Source organism: Pongo abelii, chromosome 15 (genome assembly GCF_028885655.2).
Source record: "Pongo abelii isolate AG06213 chromosome 15, NHGRI_mPonAbe1-v2.0_pri, whole genome shotgun sequence".
Lineage (NCBI taxonomy): Eukaryota > Metazoa > Chordata > Mammalia > Primates > Hominidae > Pongo > Pongo abelii.
The window spans coordinates 65,586,247-65,602,085 of NC_072000.2; the positions used below are offsets into that span (position 1 = coordinate 65,586,247).

Here is a 15,839-nt window from a genome sequence, read left to right on the forward strand (position 1 = left end):
TCTAACTGGGCAAAGTGTCTAATCAACTATAACCCAAAATATCTTCCCACATGGCAAAAGTGTCGAATTCATACATAGATCAGAGGGAGAAATGAAATTGTGGTTGTCTTAAAAGTTTACACAGTTTAGGGCTCTCCATCATGAAAAATGATCTAAATAAATGAAATGGTATTTTTACTCTTTATCCTATAAGCCCTATACAAACTAAGTCCATAAATATCCTATTTGATGCTTAAACCAAAACCTTTATAAAGAGAATTTCACTATGTGAAATAATGACTTAAAGAAATCCTATTGTGGATGCTTTTCTTAAGTTGCTAAACCTTTTTTAAAAAGTAGATAATCATCCAAGATATCTTCTTTGTGACTCTTAAGTTTTAGTGTATTTCAAATGTGGATAGTTTTGACTAGGAGGTTTGTTCAAACATTCTTCTCGACCACTAGGGGATGCTCTAAAGGTTAGTGATGTCTAAATGATTGACCAATCAATTAAAACACCGTGCCCAGTTAGCAATCATCTCCACTCAGATGCCTGCTTTACCAGGCTAAAAAAATGATCTTTATCATGGCATAGAGACTATAAAAGCCGTGTCCTCTTATTTTCATTAACCTAATGAGAAGTCAAGCTAATTGTAGGACTTCGTAGAACTGGCATCGGGAATAGTATGCAACTGTTAAAAAAATCATGGTCTTGATGACTAATTATGTCAGGAAATAATATGCAATATAAATGAAAAGAGAAGTGTATTTTCTTACTTTTTCCTTTCTGTTTTTAAAACATGCTATAAAATGTTAAGTATAATTAGGACACAAAGGAAAAATTAAATCTAGTTAACATTACCTTGAAAATTTCTTATTTGCCCTGAAATCTCCAGTTCTTTGGAAGCTAAAAGCTTGAGACTTCTATATCTGGTTGTCGGGATTAGGGTGATTTTATTTTCATTTTCTTTATTTTCTTCTCAATTTTCTGTCTATTTACTTTGTAATTACATTTGAACTGTGGATATGTAATTAGTTTTATAAATAGAAAAATCAAAGCTTTATAAAGGAAAATATAGCATCAGCAGACCTGATTGTCCTACTTAACTCTTCCACAAACTGTTTTAACTATGGGCAAGGTACTTCACTTCTTTGCCCTTTGCTTCTGTAAAATGGTTGGGTGAAACGAATCTTGGCAGTTTGTTCCAGCTCTTCTAAAGTTCCATTTTAAATTTTACCAGGAGACAAAAATGGTTCCTATTATGTTCACTCTCGAAGCATTTATTAACCCTCACAATTGGCCAGGCACTGTGCTTGGTGCTATTAAAGATATCTCACTTAGTATCTGGGCTCTGCCTTCAAGGGTTTCAGGTCCCCCATGGAAAACAAGACCAAGTGCACAGATCCATCCCAGCCCTACACAATGATACTGGAAAGCTGTATGTGGACCAGAAATGCCAAAGGAGGTTCCATCAGGAAGAGAGGACTTGTGCTCTGACTCTGCTGTACCCCTGATCATATGTTACCACTTATTTATGCTTTAAAGAACATCCTGGCCTGGATGTTTCACAGTGTGTTAAACTGCAAGCTAGATTTCCTCTTTGTTTCCCTAGTCTACTGTATATATGCCAGTAAGCCTTGTCAGGTTTCATTATGAGAGATGGCTATAATGCATCCAGATTACCAGGAAAACACTTGGTCTTTGAAAAGAGCTGTGTGTCCCTCTAGGTTTGAAATGCAAAGTCCTAAGGCTTTGTTATATTCAGGACATATTTCACCTTCCCAAAGACTAGTCTCTGAGCTCAGACAGGATGTATCTTGCCTGTGGGCTTGACACAGGGGTTGCTGGGTGATTGAATTAACCTCTGACATCTTCTGGGCTGTGCAAAATGATAAGTTCAAAAAAAAAATGTAACCATTAGACTCCTTCTCATTGTTTCTTCCTTGAAGCCTTTGTAATCTTTCTTAATGTGGTTAAATTCAAGTTATTTCCAGTTCAGACATGGTGCAATCAGATTTCCTCATGAGGGTGCTTTTCCACTGTGACCTCTTTGACGTCAGTAACTGTTTCCTGTTGATTTGAACTCGCTGCTCACCCTGTAGATGACTTTGTCTGAGAAGAATAATAAAGCAACGGTACTTAGGAGAAGTTCAACACTGCTGTCTGTTATGGAGATTTCCTTCTCCTTTCCCCCCAGCTGTCAATAGCACTCTGCAGCTTTTCATACAGCATGAGCTTGTTATTCATATAGAAATACTCCAAGACAGTTCTTAGAATTTGGGTAAGTAAGAATAGATGTGGCTCCCAGCTTAACATTGCCTTAAAGCAATAGCTACATTTTTCATAACTTTTACTTGTTATGTCTATCTTTGACTTATTTCCAAAAGGTAATCTGCATCCTCACTATAATTCTGAGTATGGTGACTGTTTCCTACTGCCTTGGTTTCTGGAATGATACATCTTCAAATGCAGTCTTTAAATCATAGAGACAACAGATTTTTACTTTAAATGGAGACAAATCTTTGCAATCTGGTTCTGAGATTGAATCAACTTTATAGAAAGGAAGAATAACTACTATAAAAAGTCTCGCTTACAGTAATATGTTTGTAGTACATAAGGAGGGCATTTGTTTTGCAATAATAATTATTATAAAGCCCCTAAAATAGAAAATATGAATTACCAATCAGTGTTAGAAAACTTATCAGAACTGAAACCTTCGTTAGTATGTTTTGGTTATCAAATCTAGTTTTGTAACCCCTTGCTTAGCAAGCATTTCCCAGAAAGAAAAGTCATTACCCGGTCAAGGCCATTACCATATAGCATCAGGAAACGTCCCTGTGTCCCAGCAGCTGGGCTAGGACTCCTTCCACCTCCTTCGACCCTCTATACCCCTGTCCCACACTGAGGGTTGGGGGAGCTGCTGCAGTTGCTGTTTCGGCTGCTGTTTTCCTTCCTGTCCACTTGTGAGTGTGTGTGTGTACCTCCGCCAGTCTTGGAGGTCCGTGAGGGAGGCATCACCTCTAGACCCAGGGCATGCAGCTCACTGCCACATGTGCCACAATCACAGCCAAGGGGCCTTCCTGTGCCTCATGCAGCAGGCCCTTTGGAGCCCTGGGAGCAGACGGCCATGGGGGCTGAAGCTGCAGTGGATGCACTAATGATGATGAGGATAATAGTAGTTGCTAACATTTCTTGAGCATTTCATTTATGGTATGCCAAACACTATTCAAAGCCCTTAGCTTAAATCATTTAATCCTCACAAACCTGTGAGTTGGGTTGTCTTATTATCCCCATTTTGCAGATGTGAGTTTTGTGAGAGAGAAACTAAATACAGCACAGCAGGAGCTGCTCTTGGACCTCAAGCATCCTGGCCCAGAGCCCAGGTGTCGCCGCTGCCCTGGACTTCCTCTTAGTCATACCAGGGACTTGGGCACTGGGCACAAAATCTCCTCTTTATATAATGTAGTGGTACCAATAGCTTCTATTGATTGAGATTCTTTTCTGGGCTTGGCACTGTATGAGGCACTTGGCTTCTGGTTTAATCTTTACATGATCACTGTAGTTATAGGTGTTATTATCCCAGATTTATAAATAAATAAGGAAACTTCTTACCCCTTGAAAATTGGTGTGTGTGCCATGCATGGTTGCTCACGCCTGTAATCCCAGCACTTAGGGAGGCCGAGGTAGGATTGCTTGAGCCTACGAGTTCAAGACCAGCCTGTGCAACGCAGAGATACCCAGTCTATACAAAAAATTAGCCAGATGTGGCACACACCTGTGGTCCCAGCCGCACAGGAGGCTGAGGTTGGAAGGATCACTTAAGCCCAGAAGTTCAGCGCTGCAGTGAGCCATGATCCTGCCACTGCCCTCCAGCCTGGGTGACAGAGTGAGACCCTGTCTCAAAAAGAAAAACAAAAATTGTGTGTATTTTAGCTGAAATCCTCCTGGTAGCAGAAAATTTACTTCAGGTAGTAAGAAAACTTTCTTAAGGCTGTGCAAAAAAAAAAGAACTAAAAATAAAGATTCAGAGGTACAACGGATGTCTCATGCAACGGATGTCCAAGGGCAGGAATTGGCCAGCTCTCTCGGCTGATCTGAAACCAGAAAGACATGAGGAACCCTGGCAGTTTTGCTCTTGGTTCACTCACCCTCCCTGATCTCTTGTCTCTGCCTCACTCTATGTTTCTGCTTCATTCTTCTCCTTCACCCACCCACCTGTCCATCCATTCACCCAGTCTTTCTCCACTCTCTTATACCCAGGCATTTCCCATGTTTACACTGCAAAAGCAGTTTCCGTTTCCTAACTCATGTTTTCTCAGTTCCTGCACACAGCCCAGACTAAATTAAAAGCTTTTTATCTCAGTTTCAATTTTCTGGAAAAGAGACTCTGGGCAGGTGCAGCTTGATCTAACTGACTGTGCACAGATGCTGAGCGTTTACCCATGCAGCCAGGCTGGAGCATGGGTAAATGCTGAGGAAGAGATCATCACCATGAGCTGAACAGATGCCTCCAAAGATGTTTGCCCCAGTGACCCTACAGGATCTTGCCCTGCCTGGTCCATGCTCGCTCTCCAGTCACTTTCCTTAGTTAGTATCATCTTGTCACTTGTACCATCCTGGCATAGCACTTTCATCCACCCAGATGTTATGTCTCTTGTTCATACAATTGCCCATCAGCTTTAACTCCTATCGAACAGCCCTTAATGAAGGGGCCTTAGGGAATGCACCTTACTTATACTGACAACCATTATTTGGGGGATATTTTTAGCCCCTTGGGCCTGGGGAAGGAATAGTTCTGAACTGATAGCCAGGGCAGAGAGTGGACCCAGACTGCAGCAGGTCAGTGGCATCAGAGCAAGTGACGACAGGAATTCTATTATTACCAGACAGCAGCTCCTCCGCCTCCCACACCTGTAACTCACACCAGGTGTAGGACAAAGGGATTTCTGAGTTGCTTTCACTCCCACCGGTGTTCATCACCCCATGTTAATGACTTGTATTTGTGGTTCGCTGAATCAGGGACAAAAGAGAGGAGCAGGGACAAAGGGCTTAGCCACTTGGCTTTAGAAGTAATGTTAAACCGGTCTCCTGGCCCTGAGATTTCCTACCGCACAGGTCAGGGCAGACTTTACCTGACAGAAGCCAAAAGCCTCAGATAAAGCTATACAGATGTGCAGGCTCAGTTTCTAGGAAAATGGACTTTAGGAAAACCAGAATGGTTCTATGCACAGGTTTAAATACAGAAACAGTTATCTTTGCCATCTCTGTCTAGAGTGGGATTTGGGAAACCCCTCTCTGCCATAGGAGTGACTCACTACAACCATAATCCATCTTCCAGTACTTCCCTAAATGCAGGATTTCCAAAAAATGCTTCACCTAGTTGCTTCACAGTTGAATCTGTGAAGCATGATTTGGTGTTTGTTGAGTCATCAGTGATACTAATTCTTAAATAGCACAGACTGAGAGTAGAGCTGTAGGTGAGAGGTTATCTTTTGCCTCCTTTCCGAACTTCAAATACAGGTCTTTGCTTTGTAAAGGGCATTCACTAAATGTGAAAAGTTTTACTCCTTTGGAATTAATTTTGCTGGATTGATTTGCTTTTGTAGCTGATGTTGTTTTATTCTATGTGGCAAGTTCCAACATTACTGGAGTCTTTTTCAAGCCAAGCACCATAGCTGCACCTGTTTTACCCCAGGCACTGGGCTTATCATTCTAGTAGAGACTGGTAGTGAGTGATCATGTTTATTAATGGCAGCAGAGACCCTGCACTTCTCATTTGTGGGTGACCTGTGAAAGCACCCCTAAGTACCTTTTGCTTTTTCTGCATTTCATTTTGAAAACAGCACTACAGTTACAGAGAAGCCTCACACTCACCCACTCCAGCGCTTGACAACCTGCCTGCCTTTGCAGTCCCTCCCGTCTGCCTGACACCTTACACTTCAACTGCACAGTCTTCCTGACACCTCCCGCCTCAGTCCCCACTCCAGCCTGACTTGCACGCCACCATCCTTCTGGGCTGGGGAATTGGCTCCTCTTAGAAGCTTCCCCCACAAACCCCACCTGCCAAATTCCACCTCCACCTCCAGGCTGCTCAGATGCCCTGCTCGGTGTCCCCGTAACACCTTCTGTACCTCTCCACTGCACTTAACACACTGTGGCGATATGCTGTGTCTGCATGCCCGTGAGCTTACTGAGAGCAGTGTAGAGCCATATTAGTTTTAGGAGACTGGGTCGTTACCCAGGCCCTGGCATACCACGTGTGTGTTTAGTAAACATTTGTCTTGTTCAGAACCTTAAAGGAACCACAGAAGATCTCTGCAAGCTGTAGTAGATGCTGTAAAGCCTGCCCACCAGGCTCCAAGTGGAGCTGCTGGGACCCGAACCAGAGCCAGCCAATTTTCATTGTGGACGCCATTCCAACAAGCCCGGTTACCTCAGGCAGCAGAAAGGCCATTATGGGACATGGGTGGTTACTCGTGTCCCTTAATAATGGGCAACAAGGATGCAACAGTTTCTTTTTGTAGCTGCTTTCCGACTCCCATTGCCTAAACAAGGGCTCTCTCAAACAGCCTCACAACTGTGTCTTTCCCATGTCTTATCTTCCATCTTTCAGATGAAAATAAGAAAAACATGGAGGAAGCACATGTGACTTTAGTTTGCTTCAATTACAAGAGTAATACACACTCATCATAGGAACCTTGAAAGATACTGAAAAGTAGAAAGAAGAAATGTCACCCCGATACCACAACAAAAAACTGACTTCTGTCACTCTATAGCCATCTTTTTTATCCTTTCTATGCATCTGTCTGCATTTTTGGCTATAACTAAAATCATTCTGCACATTCACATTTATGATCTTTTTTTAAACTGAAAATACCTACATGAGAGCACAAGCATTGGCAGCTTCAGCAGCAGCTATCACTTATTGCACTCTTGCCCGAAGGGACCTGAGGACATACTTAATACAATTTTACTTCTGATGATGACTCCTCACCCCACCACCACCTGATGATGTGTGGGTCTTCTTTCCTTTTCCTTTTTTTTTTTTTTTTTTTCTGAGACAGAGTCTCCCTCTGTCTCCCAGGCTGGAGTGCATGGTGTGATCTTGGCTCACTGCAACCTCTGTATCCCGGGTTCAAGTGATTCTCCTGCCTCAGCCTCCCAAGTAGCTGGAATTGGAGGTGCATGCCACCACGCCCAGCTAATGTTTTTGTACTTTTAGTAGAGAGGGGGTTTCGCCACGTTGGCCAGGCTGGTTTTGAACTTCTAACCTCAAGTGATCTGTCCGCCTCAGCCTCCCAAAGTGCTGGCATTACAGTCATGAGCCACCACGCCTGGCCTGAATCTTCTTTTCTAAACACTAGAGATTTTTTGTCATTTATCTCCTTCTCTTCAAAAGTAATCTTGGAGAAATTGCTGCCAAATCTTTCCCTCTCTGCAGCAAACATTTTAAAATGGGGTGAACAGAAGTGCAGGTCAACAGAGGATTTCCTCACAGCAAAAACATTTTGCTTGTTGATAAACATATCTTTGTTTTTTATACCTGGTGACGTTATTTGAGGTCTTTGATAGGGTGGACCAGTACTCTGCATTAAGTTGTCCTCGTGTCTCAGCTGGCCTGTGTCTCCTGCCTGCTTCAAGAGTTGCTCATAACCTGGAGGCTGTGAATTACACTCTGTGTTCCAGGTGGTGCCAGACAGGAGGTTAGAAATGAGACTCTGAATGAAAAGAAACAGGTACAGCAGAACCCATCTTTCCAGAATTCTAAAGCTTATGGTCCCTCACTGTGTAGCAGAGGTGAATCTGCCAGAGTCTGGCATTATCTGAGAATCTGCCTCCAGGGCTGTGGATGGGGCTGGGCTAAAGCAAGACTAGAGGGCAGGAATTTTTCCCCCCAGATCTGGAATTTAGCCCACAGTCTGGCTTTTAGATTTTAGGCTTTCGATGCCTACTGCCTTAAAACTCTTGCCAAGTGCACCACTTATAGCAGCCTAAGGAATGACTACTTCCCCACTGACCCAGTTCCAGTAGCCAGGTGTTCAGAGCAATTGGAATTCATGTGACTGCCAGTCAGATCCACGAGGAAGATGAACAGGCTGGTTAACGAAAACATGTAAGACTGACCTCCTTGCCCAGCGATGGTTCAGGGTGGCTTTTTGCCTTAGTCTTCCTCAGGCCGTCTGTGGCCATCCCTCCAAATGGACAGACACAGTATTGGCATAAAACCTTACTATGCAGATGCAGCTTTTTGGGATGTTTCCGGTGTGTGTATATCCTCCGCCCACCCCGTTGCTAACCTGCTAATTCCACCTTAATCCTTCCCATTTGGAAAATACAGGACAGCCATTGCTCATCAAAGCTTGTCCCACCCAGTTCTGCCTCTCCCCTTGTCAGTCACCCTCAAATGAAGGCCAGGAGCTTAGTCAGATGGCTTGCTGTATTTACATAGTTTGCCTGTTGGCTTACATTGGCCGACCTGAAGAGTTGTGTTGGTGGTAGTGGTTTTTGTTTTGTGAATCTTGCCATTCCTTCTTCACTATTAAATTCTTGCTTTGCTTTTAGCAGAAAGAAGTGTTTAATAAATTCAGGGGATTTTTTTTCCTTCTAATTAAGGTGTTAGTTAAAATAGGGCATAGGAGGTCATAAGCCTTGCTTCCTTCTGATAGGGATCTGTGTGGTTACACCAGGGTTGCAATGGGAGCTGAGCAGGAGCACGCACCATGCTCTGCCCATTGTTCAGCTGGGAATGTGTGGAAACACCCTGTGCAAAGCCGATGGCACTTACAACCACAAATAAAGACAGGTTCAAGGCTGGGTGTGGTAGCTCATGCCTGTAATCCCGGCACTTTGGGAGGTTAAGGTGGGAGTATTGCTTGAGCTCAGGAGTTCGAGACCAGCCTGGGCAATATAGTGAGACACCATCTCTACTAAAAATCAAAGCCGGGTGTGTTGGCACACGCCTGTAGTCCCAACTACTCGAGAGGCTGAGGTAGGAGGATTGCTTGAGCCCTGGAGGTCAAGGCTGCAGTGAGCCAAGATCGTGCCACTGCACTTCAGCTTGGGTGACAGAATGAGACCCTGTCTCCCCCCAAAATAAAGATAGGTTCTGCGTATCTGCATCCTTTGGTAAAATACCGATTTCCTTGCAAAATAATCTCCAGTCCCACAAAATGATATCACGGGGTCCCAAGCCAATGGCACTCATCCTGTGGGCCTTAGCTCATGTTTCCCTTGCTCAGAGACGTCGCCTGACCCCCAGGCAGGTGGCCAGATGTCACACTTCCTCCGCTTTTCCTTCACAGGATTTACCAGAATTTGTCGATCTGCTTGTGTCACTTTTTTTTTTTTTTTTTTTAAATTTTTTTTGAGTAATGTGTTTCTCACACCAAACTCTGTATGGGGAGAGGCTGTGTCTGCTCTACTCTCTATTGGATCCCGGCTCCAAACTCAGCACCAGCTGATCAGGAATTTCATAAATGTCACAGGAAGGAGTAAGGAAACCCATTTATCTTAGAGGTGCTTGAAGCAAAACGTTTTACACTTAGATAAGTCTTGGATTACTTTTTAAATGAGACCTACACGTTTCTTTCATGAAGCAGTCATGATTTCCATAGCACTTTATTCACACCACTTGCATAGTATTTAGTACACTGCATAGTGACTTTTATTTTAAGAGTCCACTTTACCTGCTAGGTTGAGAGTCACTTAAGGGGGAGATGGCATCTCGCTCATTTCTACATTCCCACTCTTGACTCAGTCTTTTGAAGGACTGAGTGGTATTTCCAATGTGGATGCTACTATGAGGCTGTCATTTCACTTCTTTTTTTTTTTTTTGGCGGAAGGAGTCTTACTCCTGTCGCCCAGGTGGGAGTGCCGTGGCACAATCACAGCTCATTGCAGCCTTTACTTCCTGGGCTCAGGTGATCCTCCTGCCTAATTTTTTTTAATTTTTTTTTTGTATAGACAAGGTCTTGCTATGTTGCCCAGGCTGGTCTTGAACCCCTGGGCTCAAGGGATCCACACACATAGGCCTCCCAAATTGGTAGGATTACAGGCATGAGCCACTGCACCCGACCTCCACTTCTGTTTGGCTGACTTGTCTAAAGGGGTGTTCTTTTTCTGTGATTGTTCTCTGCCCACTTGTGAGAACTAGAGCACCTACTAGGTGTCCTTTACTTTGGGTAATTAACCCCACATGTTCCAGATTAAAGGCATTTACCTTTCGATTTACATTCTCTGTCCAGGTACATGACCTTTAAGGTACAGAGCTAGAACTCGAATCAAAGGTTTCTGATGCCTTCTGTACTTTTGATTTCATGTAGCAATTCAAGGCTGTGTGGAATTAACTACAGGAGATCCAGGTGCTGCTCTGCCCAAGGGATCTAATCCCACCAGACCCATTGTGCTGCACTCTGACCCATGGTCAGGATGTTTCCTGGAATACATCCACTTGACAGTCTCCTCTCTGTGCCACAGCCTTAGGGAATATGCTGCTGATGGAGCTCTAGGTTAATTGCTACACCACATTGGGCCCTCTCTTGTGTTTGTATCCAGGATCGTCTGTTTTTTGTGATGGAGTTTGTGAATGGGGGTGACTTGATGTTCCACATTCAGAAGTCTCGTCGTTTTGATGAAGCACGAGCTCGCTTCTATGCTGCAGAAATCATTTCGGCTCTTATGTTCCTCCATGATAAAGGAATCATCTATAGGTGAGTTTTGGTTGCTGCCCTCTCTTCTAATTCACTGCCTCTCCCCTCTCCTGGCATGATCCATTCTTCCACTTCTCATGATAATCATTTGAAACCTTTTTTGGAATTAAATTCACAGAAGTTTTCTTTTGGTTTTTGTTTTTGAGACAGGGTCTCACTCCATAGCCCGGGTTGGAGTTCAGTGGCGCAATCATGGCTCACTGCAGCTGGTCCATCTTGACCTCCCAAGTAGATAGCTGGGACTACAGGCACGCACCACTACACCTGGCTAATTTTTAATTTTTTTTGTAGAGACAGGGGTCTTGCTATGTTGCCCAGGCCTCACAAAGGTTCCAAGGATCTATTAGGATAAATTAATAACAGTAATAAACACTGCCTCCAAACTAAAATTTGCCCCACTTGGTATTCATAAAATAGGCCCGAGAGGCTCAGAAGAGACTATTTATTCATGAATTGGCTCAGCCCGGGTTTGCTAAGGACCTGTCATAGCCAAGCCCTGCAGGGTGTTAAACACACTGTTGTTGTCTTTTTTTCGTTTTAACATTTGAAGTGAATCCCTTAACCATGATTCAATTCCATTTTAAGAATCTACACCTTAACTAAAGGGTGTGGCTAACCTGCTCTAAGTTGCTGTGACAAGAATTACAGTCATGTGGAGCATGGCTCACCCGTCAGGAGCTAGGTGAGCCGCTTGTGAGCAATGTCCTGCACGATAATATCTTCTGTGTGTAGCCCCCTCCCAAATATTATTTGATTCTCCATTTTGTGACACACAATCTTTTGATCATAATATACCATACTTTGAATGGGCTCCGAATCTGCTTGATGTTGTTGAGTCTCAGAATTCAACAGATATCAAACGTAACTTTAGTCAGAGAGAAGGTTGGAGACAGAAATGTAATAGCGAATGTTAGACAATTTTTATTCTCACATTTTCCTGTTTTTTTTTTTCTGCTATTAGTGTCCTCAACTAATTACAAGTATGCTCTTTTTTCTTTTTTATTGTTTTATTTCTTTTATTTCTTTTTTTTTTTAGACAGTGTCTTGCTATGTTGGCTAGGTCGGTCTTGAACTCCTGGCCTCAAGCAGCCCTCCCACCTTGGCCTCCTAAAGTGCTAGGATTACAGGCGTGAGCCACCGCACCCAGCTCACATAAACTCTTTTTCTCTTGAGATGCAATTGTTGCTTTCCTTAGAGAAAAATTTTCATATATTAGGGGCATGAATGCCAAAATAAAGGATTTCCTGATTGAAATTTGCTATTTATTAATCTTGTTAAATGCAGTTCCTATCATCAACTCATGACAGTATTGACATCATTATTAAATTATAAGAGCTTTAAAAACAGTGAATATTCTTAAATACCATGGGAGTCAAAATAGGAAGAGAACAAGTAGTAACTCTCGTAGAGAGAATGCAGTAAGACTGGTGGGTGGTGCCGGAGAGAAGTGGGAATGCAAGCACTGCATAGCAGGTGTGGCAGGCACCACAGAGACACTTCCTCTAATTCATTCTCAGTGCAGATCCCCCAGACCTCAGCTCCATACAGTGCATTATCACAGCCTCACAGCACTGTGCAGGAGGGAAGAGGGTGCAGAACTGGGAACCAGCCTGGATAAGGGCAGTGGGAGCCACCTGTTTGAAAGCAGTCTAGGATCTCTGCTCATTCTTAGGTCACGGGGCTGCAGCAGGTTGTTTAGGCAGCTTGTTTTGAGCTTTCTTGACCAGGCTGTGGGGATTCGATCACAGCATTTTTTTCCCACTCTCCACTTTCTTCCCAGTGTATGATTTGTGGAGGTTGCTGGTATGATCTCTGATGGTGAAGGGAGTTAAGCGTCCTCCTCATGCTATCAGACTCTAGGCAGTGAATTCCATTTTTGTTCTCCTCTCCGTGGCTAATCCAGCCATCTCTACTCCGCTTGCCCCAGAGAGAGACGTTTCCACATGTAGTTTTAAAAACTACATGTAAGTAATGACTCCCCTACTTGACAGGGACTTCTGTTGCAGATCAAAATAATATTAACAAGACCTAAACTGAACACTTGGACTGGGTGTGATGACTCACACCTCTAATCCCAGCACCTCGGAAGGCTGAGTGGGGAGGATCGCTTGAGCCCGGAAGTTTGAGGCCAGCCGGGGCAACATAAGGAGATCCCTATCTCTACAAAAAAAAAAAAAAAAAAAATACATATATATTTAAAAATTAGCCGGCCGGGCGCGGTGGCTCACGCCTGTAATCCCAGCACTTTGGGAGGCCAAGGTGGGTGGATCACGAGGTCAGGAGATCGAGACCATCCTGTCTAACACGGTGAAACCCCGTCTCTACTAAAAATACAAAAAATTAGCCGGGCGAGGTGGCGGGCGCCTGTAGTCCCAGCTACTCAGGAGGCTGAGGCAGGAGAATGGCGTGAACCCCAGGGGGCGGAGCCTGCAGTGAGCTGAGATAGCACCACTGCACTCCAGCCTGGGCGACAGCGAGACTCCGTCTCAAAAAAAAAATAAATAAATAAAATAAAATTAGCCAGCCATGGTGGCATGCACCTGTGCTCCTAACTACTTGGGAGGCTGAGGTGGGAGAATTGCTTGAGCCCAGGAGGTTGAGGCTGCAGTGAGCTGTAACTGTGCCACTGTATTCCAGCCTGGGTGACAGAGCAAGACCCTGAGTGTCGATCAATCAATAAATCAATAAAACGAACACTTGTTATGGGACCAGCACTTCCCTTGCATTCGTCTGTTAATTCTTCTAACAGTATTATTATATAACAATAATAGTATCCACATCGTTCAGATGAATAATTAGGTCTTCCAAAGACTTCATCACCAGACTGCTAACTGGTAGTGAAGTCAGAAGTCAAACCATGGTTCTAACCACTGGGCTACACTGTCTTCTCAGGAGCGACTTGAGGATTTAGAGTACCACTACAGTGTCAGCTTCTTAATCCTTTTTGGTGATAGAACCACTTCAATTCCTGAAAATAAGGTAGAGTGGGCAAAAGCAATTCAGTCTTATCTCAAGCTTTCTTGAATCCTCAGAGGCTTTGAGTTGGGCCGAGCAGCAAGTTTGCTTTCCTGCATTGGATATTACTGCCCCTCAGTCTACTTGTGTCATTTGTCTCAAAATATGGTGGGTAGACACTGTAACTTGATGTGGTTTCTGGTGAAGCAGTGCCAGCCCCCATCTTGACAAATTTTATTTCAATTCATGGTGTCTGTGGTTCAATTCTGAGAATTGATTTTAATTTACTCTTGGACTTGAATCCCATGTTCAGGCTCTAACTGATATGGTTGACTTTGAAGGGAACACAGTTAATTAGGATAGATTCAAATGCTATTTTTATCCCTTGGATTTATTTCACAGGATAATTTAATTCCATTCAGTATACTGGCTGGGAACAGAGTCTTAAGGATAAGACTTTGAAAGCCAAGTCCTTGGAATTCACACACAGTAAAGGGCACATTTGGGTCACAGAGGGTGTGGATTTGATACAACAGCCCAGTGAGAAACTTGGGAGTATCAGACAGCCTCGTTTGTCATACGTGTCCCAGAACACCCTTTATCAGAGCTAAAATAATCCCCCAGAAGATGCCTCTGGCCTATCCAAACAGAGCTGTTGTTTGTCTGTTTGGGTTCTTTGAGGGACGGGAGAGAGAGAGGTGTTTATTTTCCAGCAGGTTACAAAGATGATACCATATGCAAGTCACTGTTAAGGAAAGCTTCAGAAGGTAGTACCTTAGGCTCCTCTGACATGAATTTCTTCTTTAGCTGCCTGTGCCTATGCAAGAGGACATGGGCCAGTTACGTTTGCACACGTTCCATCTTGTGTTCTGACCCTGATTCTCAGATGTATTCACTTGTATTTTGTGGAGGAACAGAAGCCCAGTTCCTGGGAGACTCAGCAAGGGAAGGGCCTGCCTCTCTGCCTTTGGTTGGAAGGTCTGGAACCTGCCATGGCCCAGAAACCAAGAAGAGTAGGCTGGGAAGGAGGCAGTCATCAAGTCAGTTCTCCCAAGGGGAAAAAAAGACTATTCATTCTTTTGTCCTGGGCTCCTTGGCCGATTGGAAGGCCAGACAGTGCTCATGAATAATTTACTCATGGTGTTGACTTTTTTCCGGAGTCAAGCCCTACGGAAAAGTAAGGGAAACAAAGGGGCATGCATCCCATTGACCAGACATCTTTCAGCATGTTTCATCAACTGTATTAAAGGGAAACTCAGCTGTCATTGACATTTCAACCCCAAACTCCTGAAGCCAGCCAGCACACATTTGATTTGCTGTTTTTGACAAAGTGTGGAATACTGTATCTGAAATATGTTGGGTGAGTAATAGTTTATAGAAGGGCACAGTTTAAATTTCACTTCTTCCTCACCATGTTACCCCTGGGCACACAGCACTTTCCAACACATGCTTTTCGACTCATGAGTCTGACTGCTTTGTGCCTTATGCAGTTGTTGGCATGCTGGGTGTGTGGTAATTAGTGTTTACCCTGAAAGCTCCAAATGCTTCCTGTGGTATTTCGCCATCCCATTTTGCAGATGTGGCCCACAGAGGAAGGTTTTTGCCCCACAGAGGCTGACTGCCAACCCTGACATGCCGCCTTCTACTCCCGTGATTACGTGGCACATTAACTTTTCAATTTTGAACTGCTGATTTCTCCTCAGATTGAGAGAAAAATGTCTACTTAATTTGACTCTTTTAAAAATTCAGAATTTGGGAAGAGTAGCAATCTCACTCGCAAGATTAAGCCCTGTTAAGCTAGTCTCTGAACATAGTTGGGGCATCTGTGTGAATATACCAATCACCAACATCATCTAGCTCTTGTTTCTCAAGGATCATGAGGGTGCACAGGTGCCTCGCTGACTCCAGATAACTCAGCTGGGCGTAGCCTTGCTTGGCAAGTGGCCTCCTCTGTGAGCATCACTTCCTGGTCTAAGAATTCACAAGTGATCTGTTTCCAAATGAATTTGTGTGTTGGGGCCAGGCACAGTGGCCTATGCCTGTAATCCCAGCGCTTTGTGAGGCCAACCAAGGTGGGCAGATCTGTTGAGTCTAGGGGTTCAAGACCAGCCTAGGCAACATAAGGAGAACCTGTCTCTCTAAAAAATACAAAAATTAGGTGGGCATGGTGTGGTGCACACCTGTGTAGTTCCAGC

At 43.9% G+C, this 15,839-nt stretch overlaps 1 protein-coding gene across 1 annotated transcript in view; it reads left to right on the top strand.

Annotated features, from left to right (window-relative positions):
• PRKCH (protein kinase C eta) overlaps positions 1–15,839 on the top strand; it is a 228,126-nt gene that overhangs the window by 152,563 nt on the left and 59,724 nt on the right. The window contains exon 10 of the mRNA XM_024231718.3: positions 10,535–10,689. Within this exon, the coding sequence (XP_024087486.2) occupies positions 10,535–10,689 (155 nt within the window). The remainder of the gene's footprint in view (positions 1–10,534; positions 10,690–15,839) is intronic.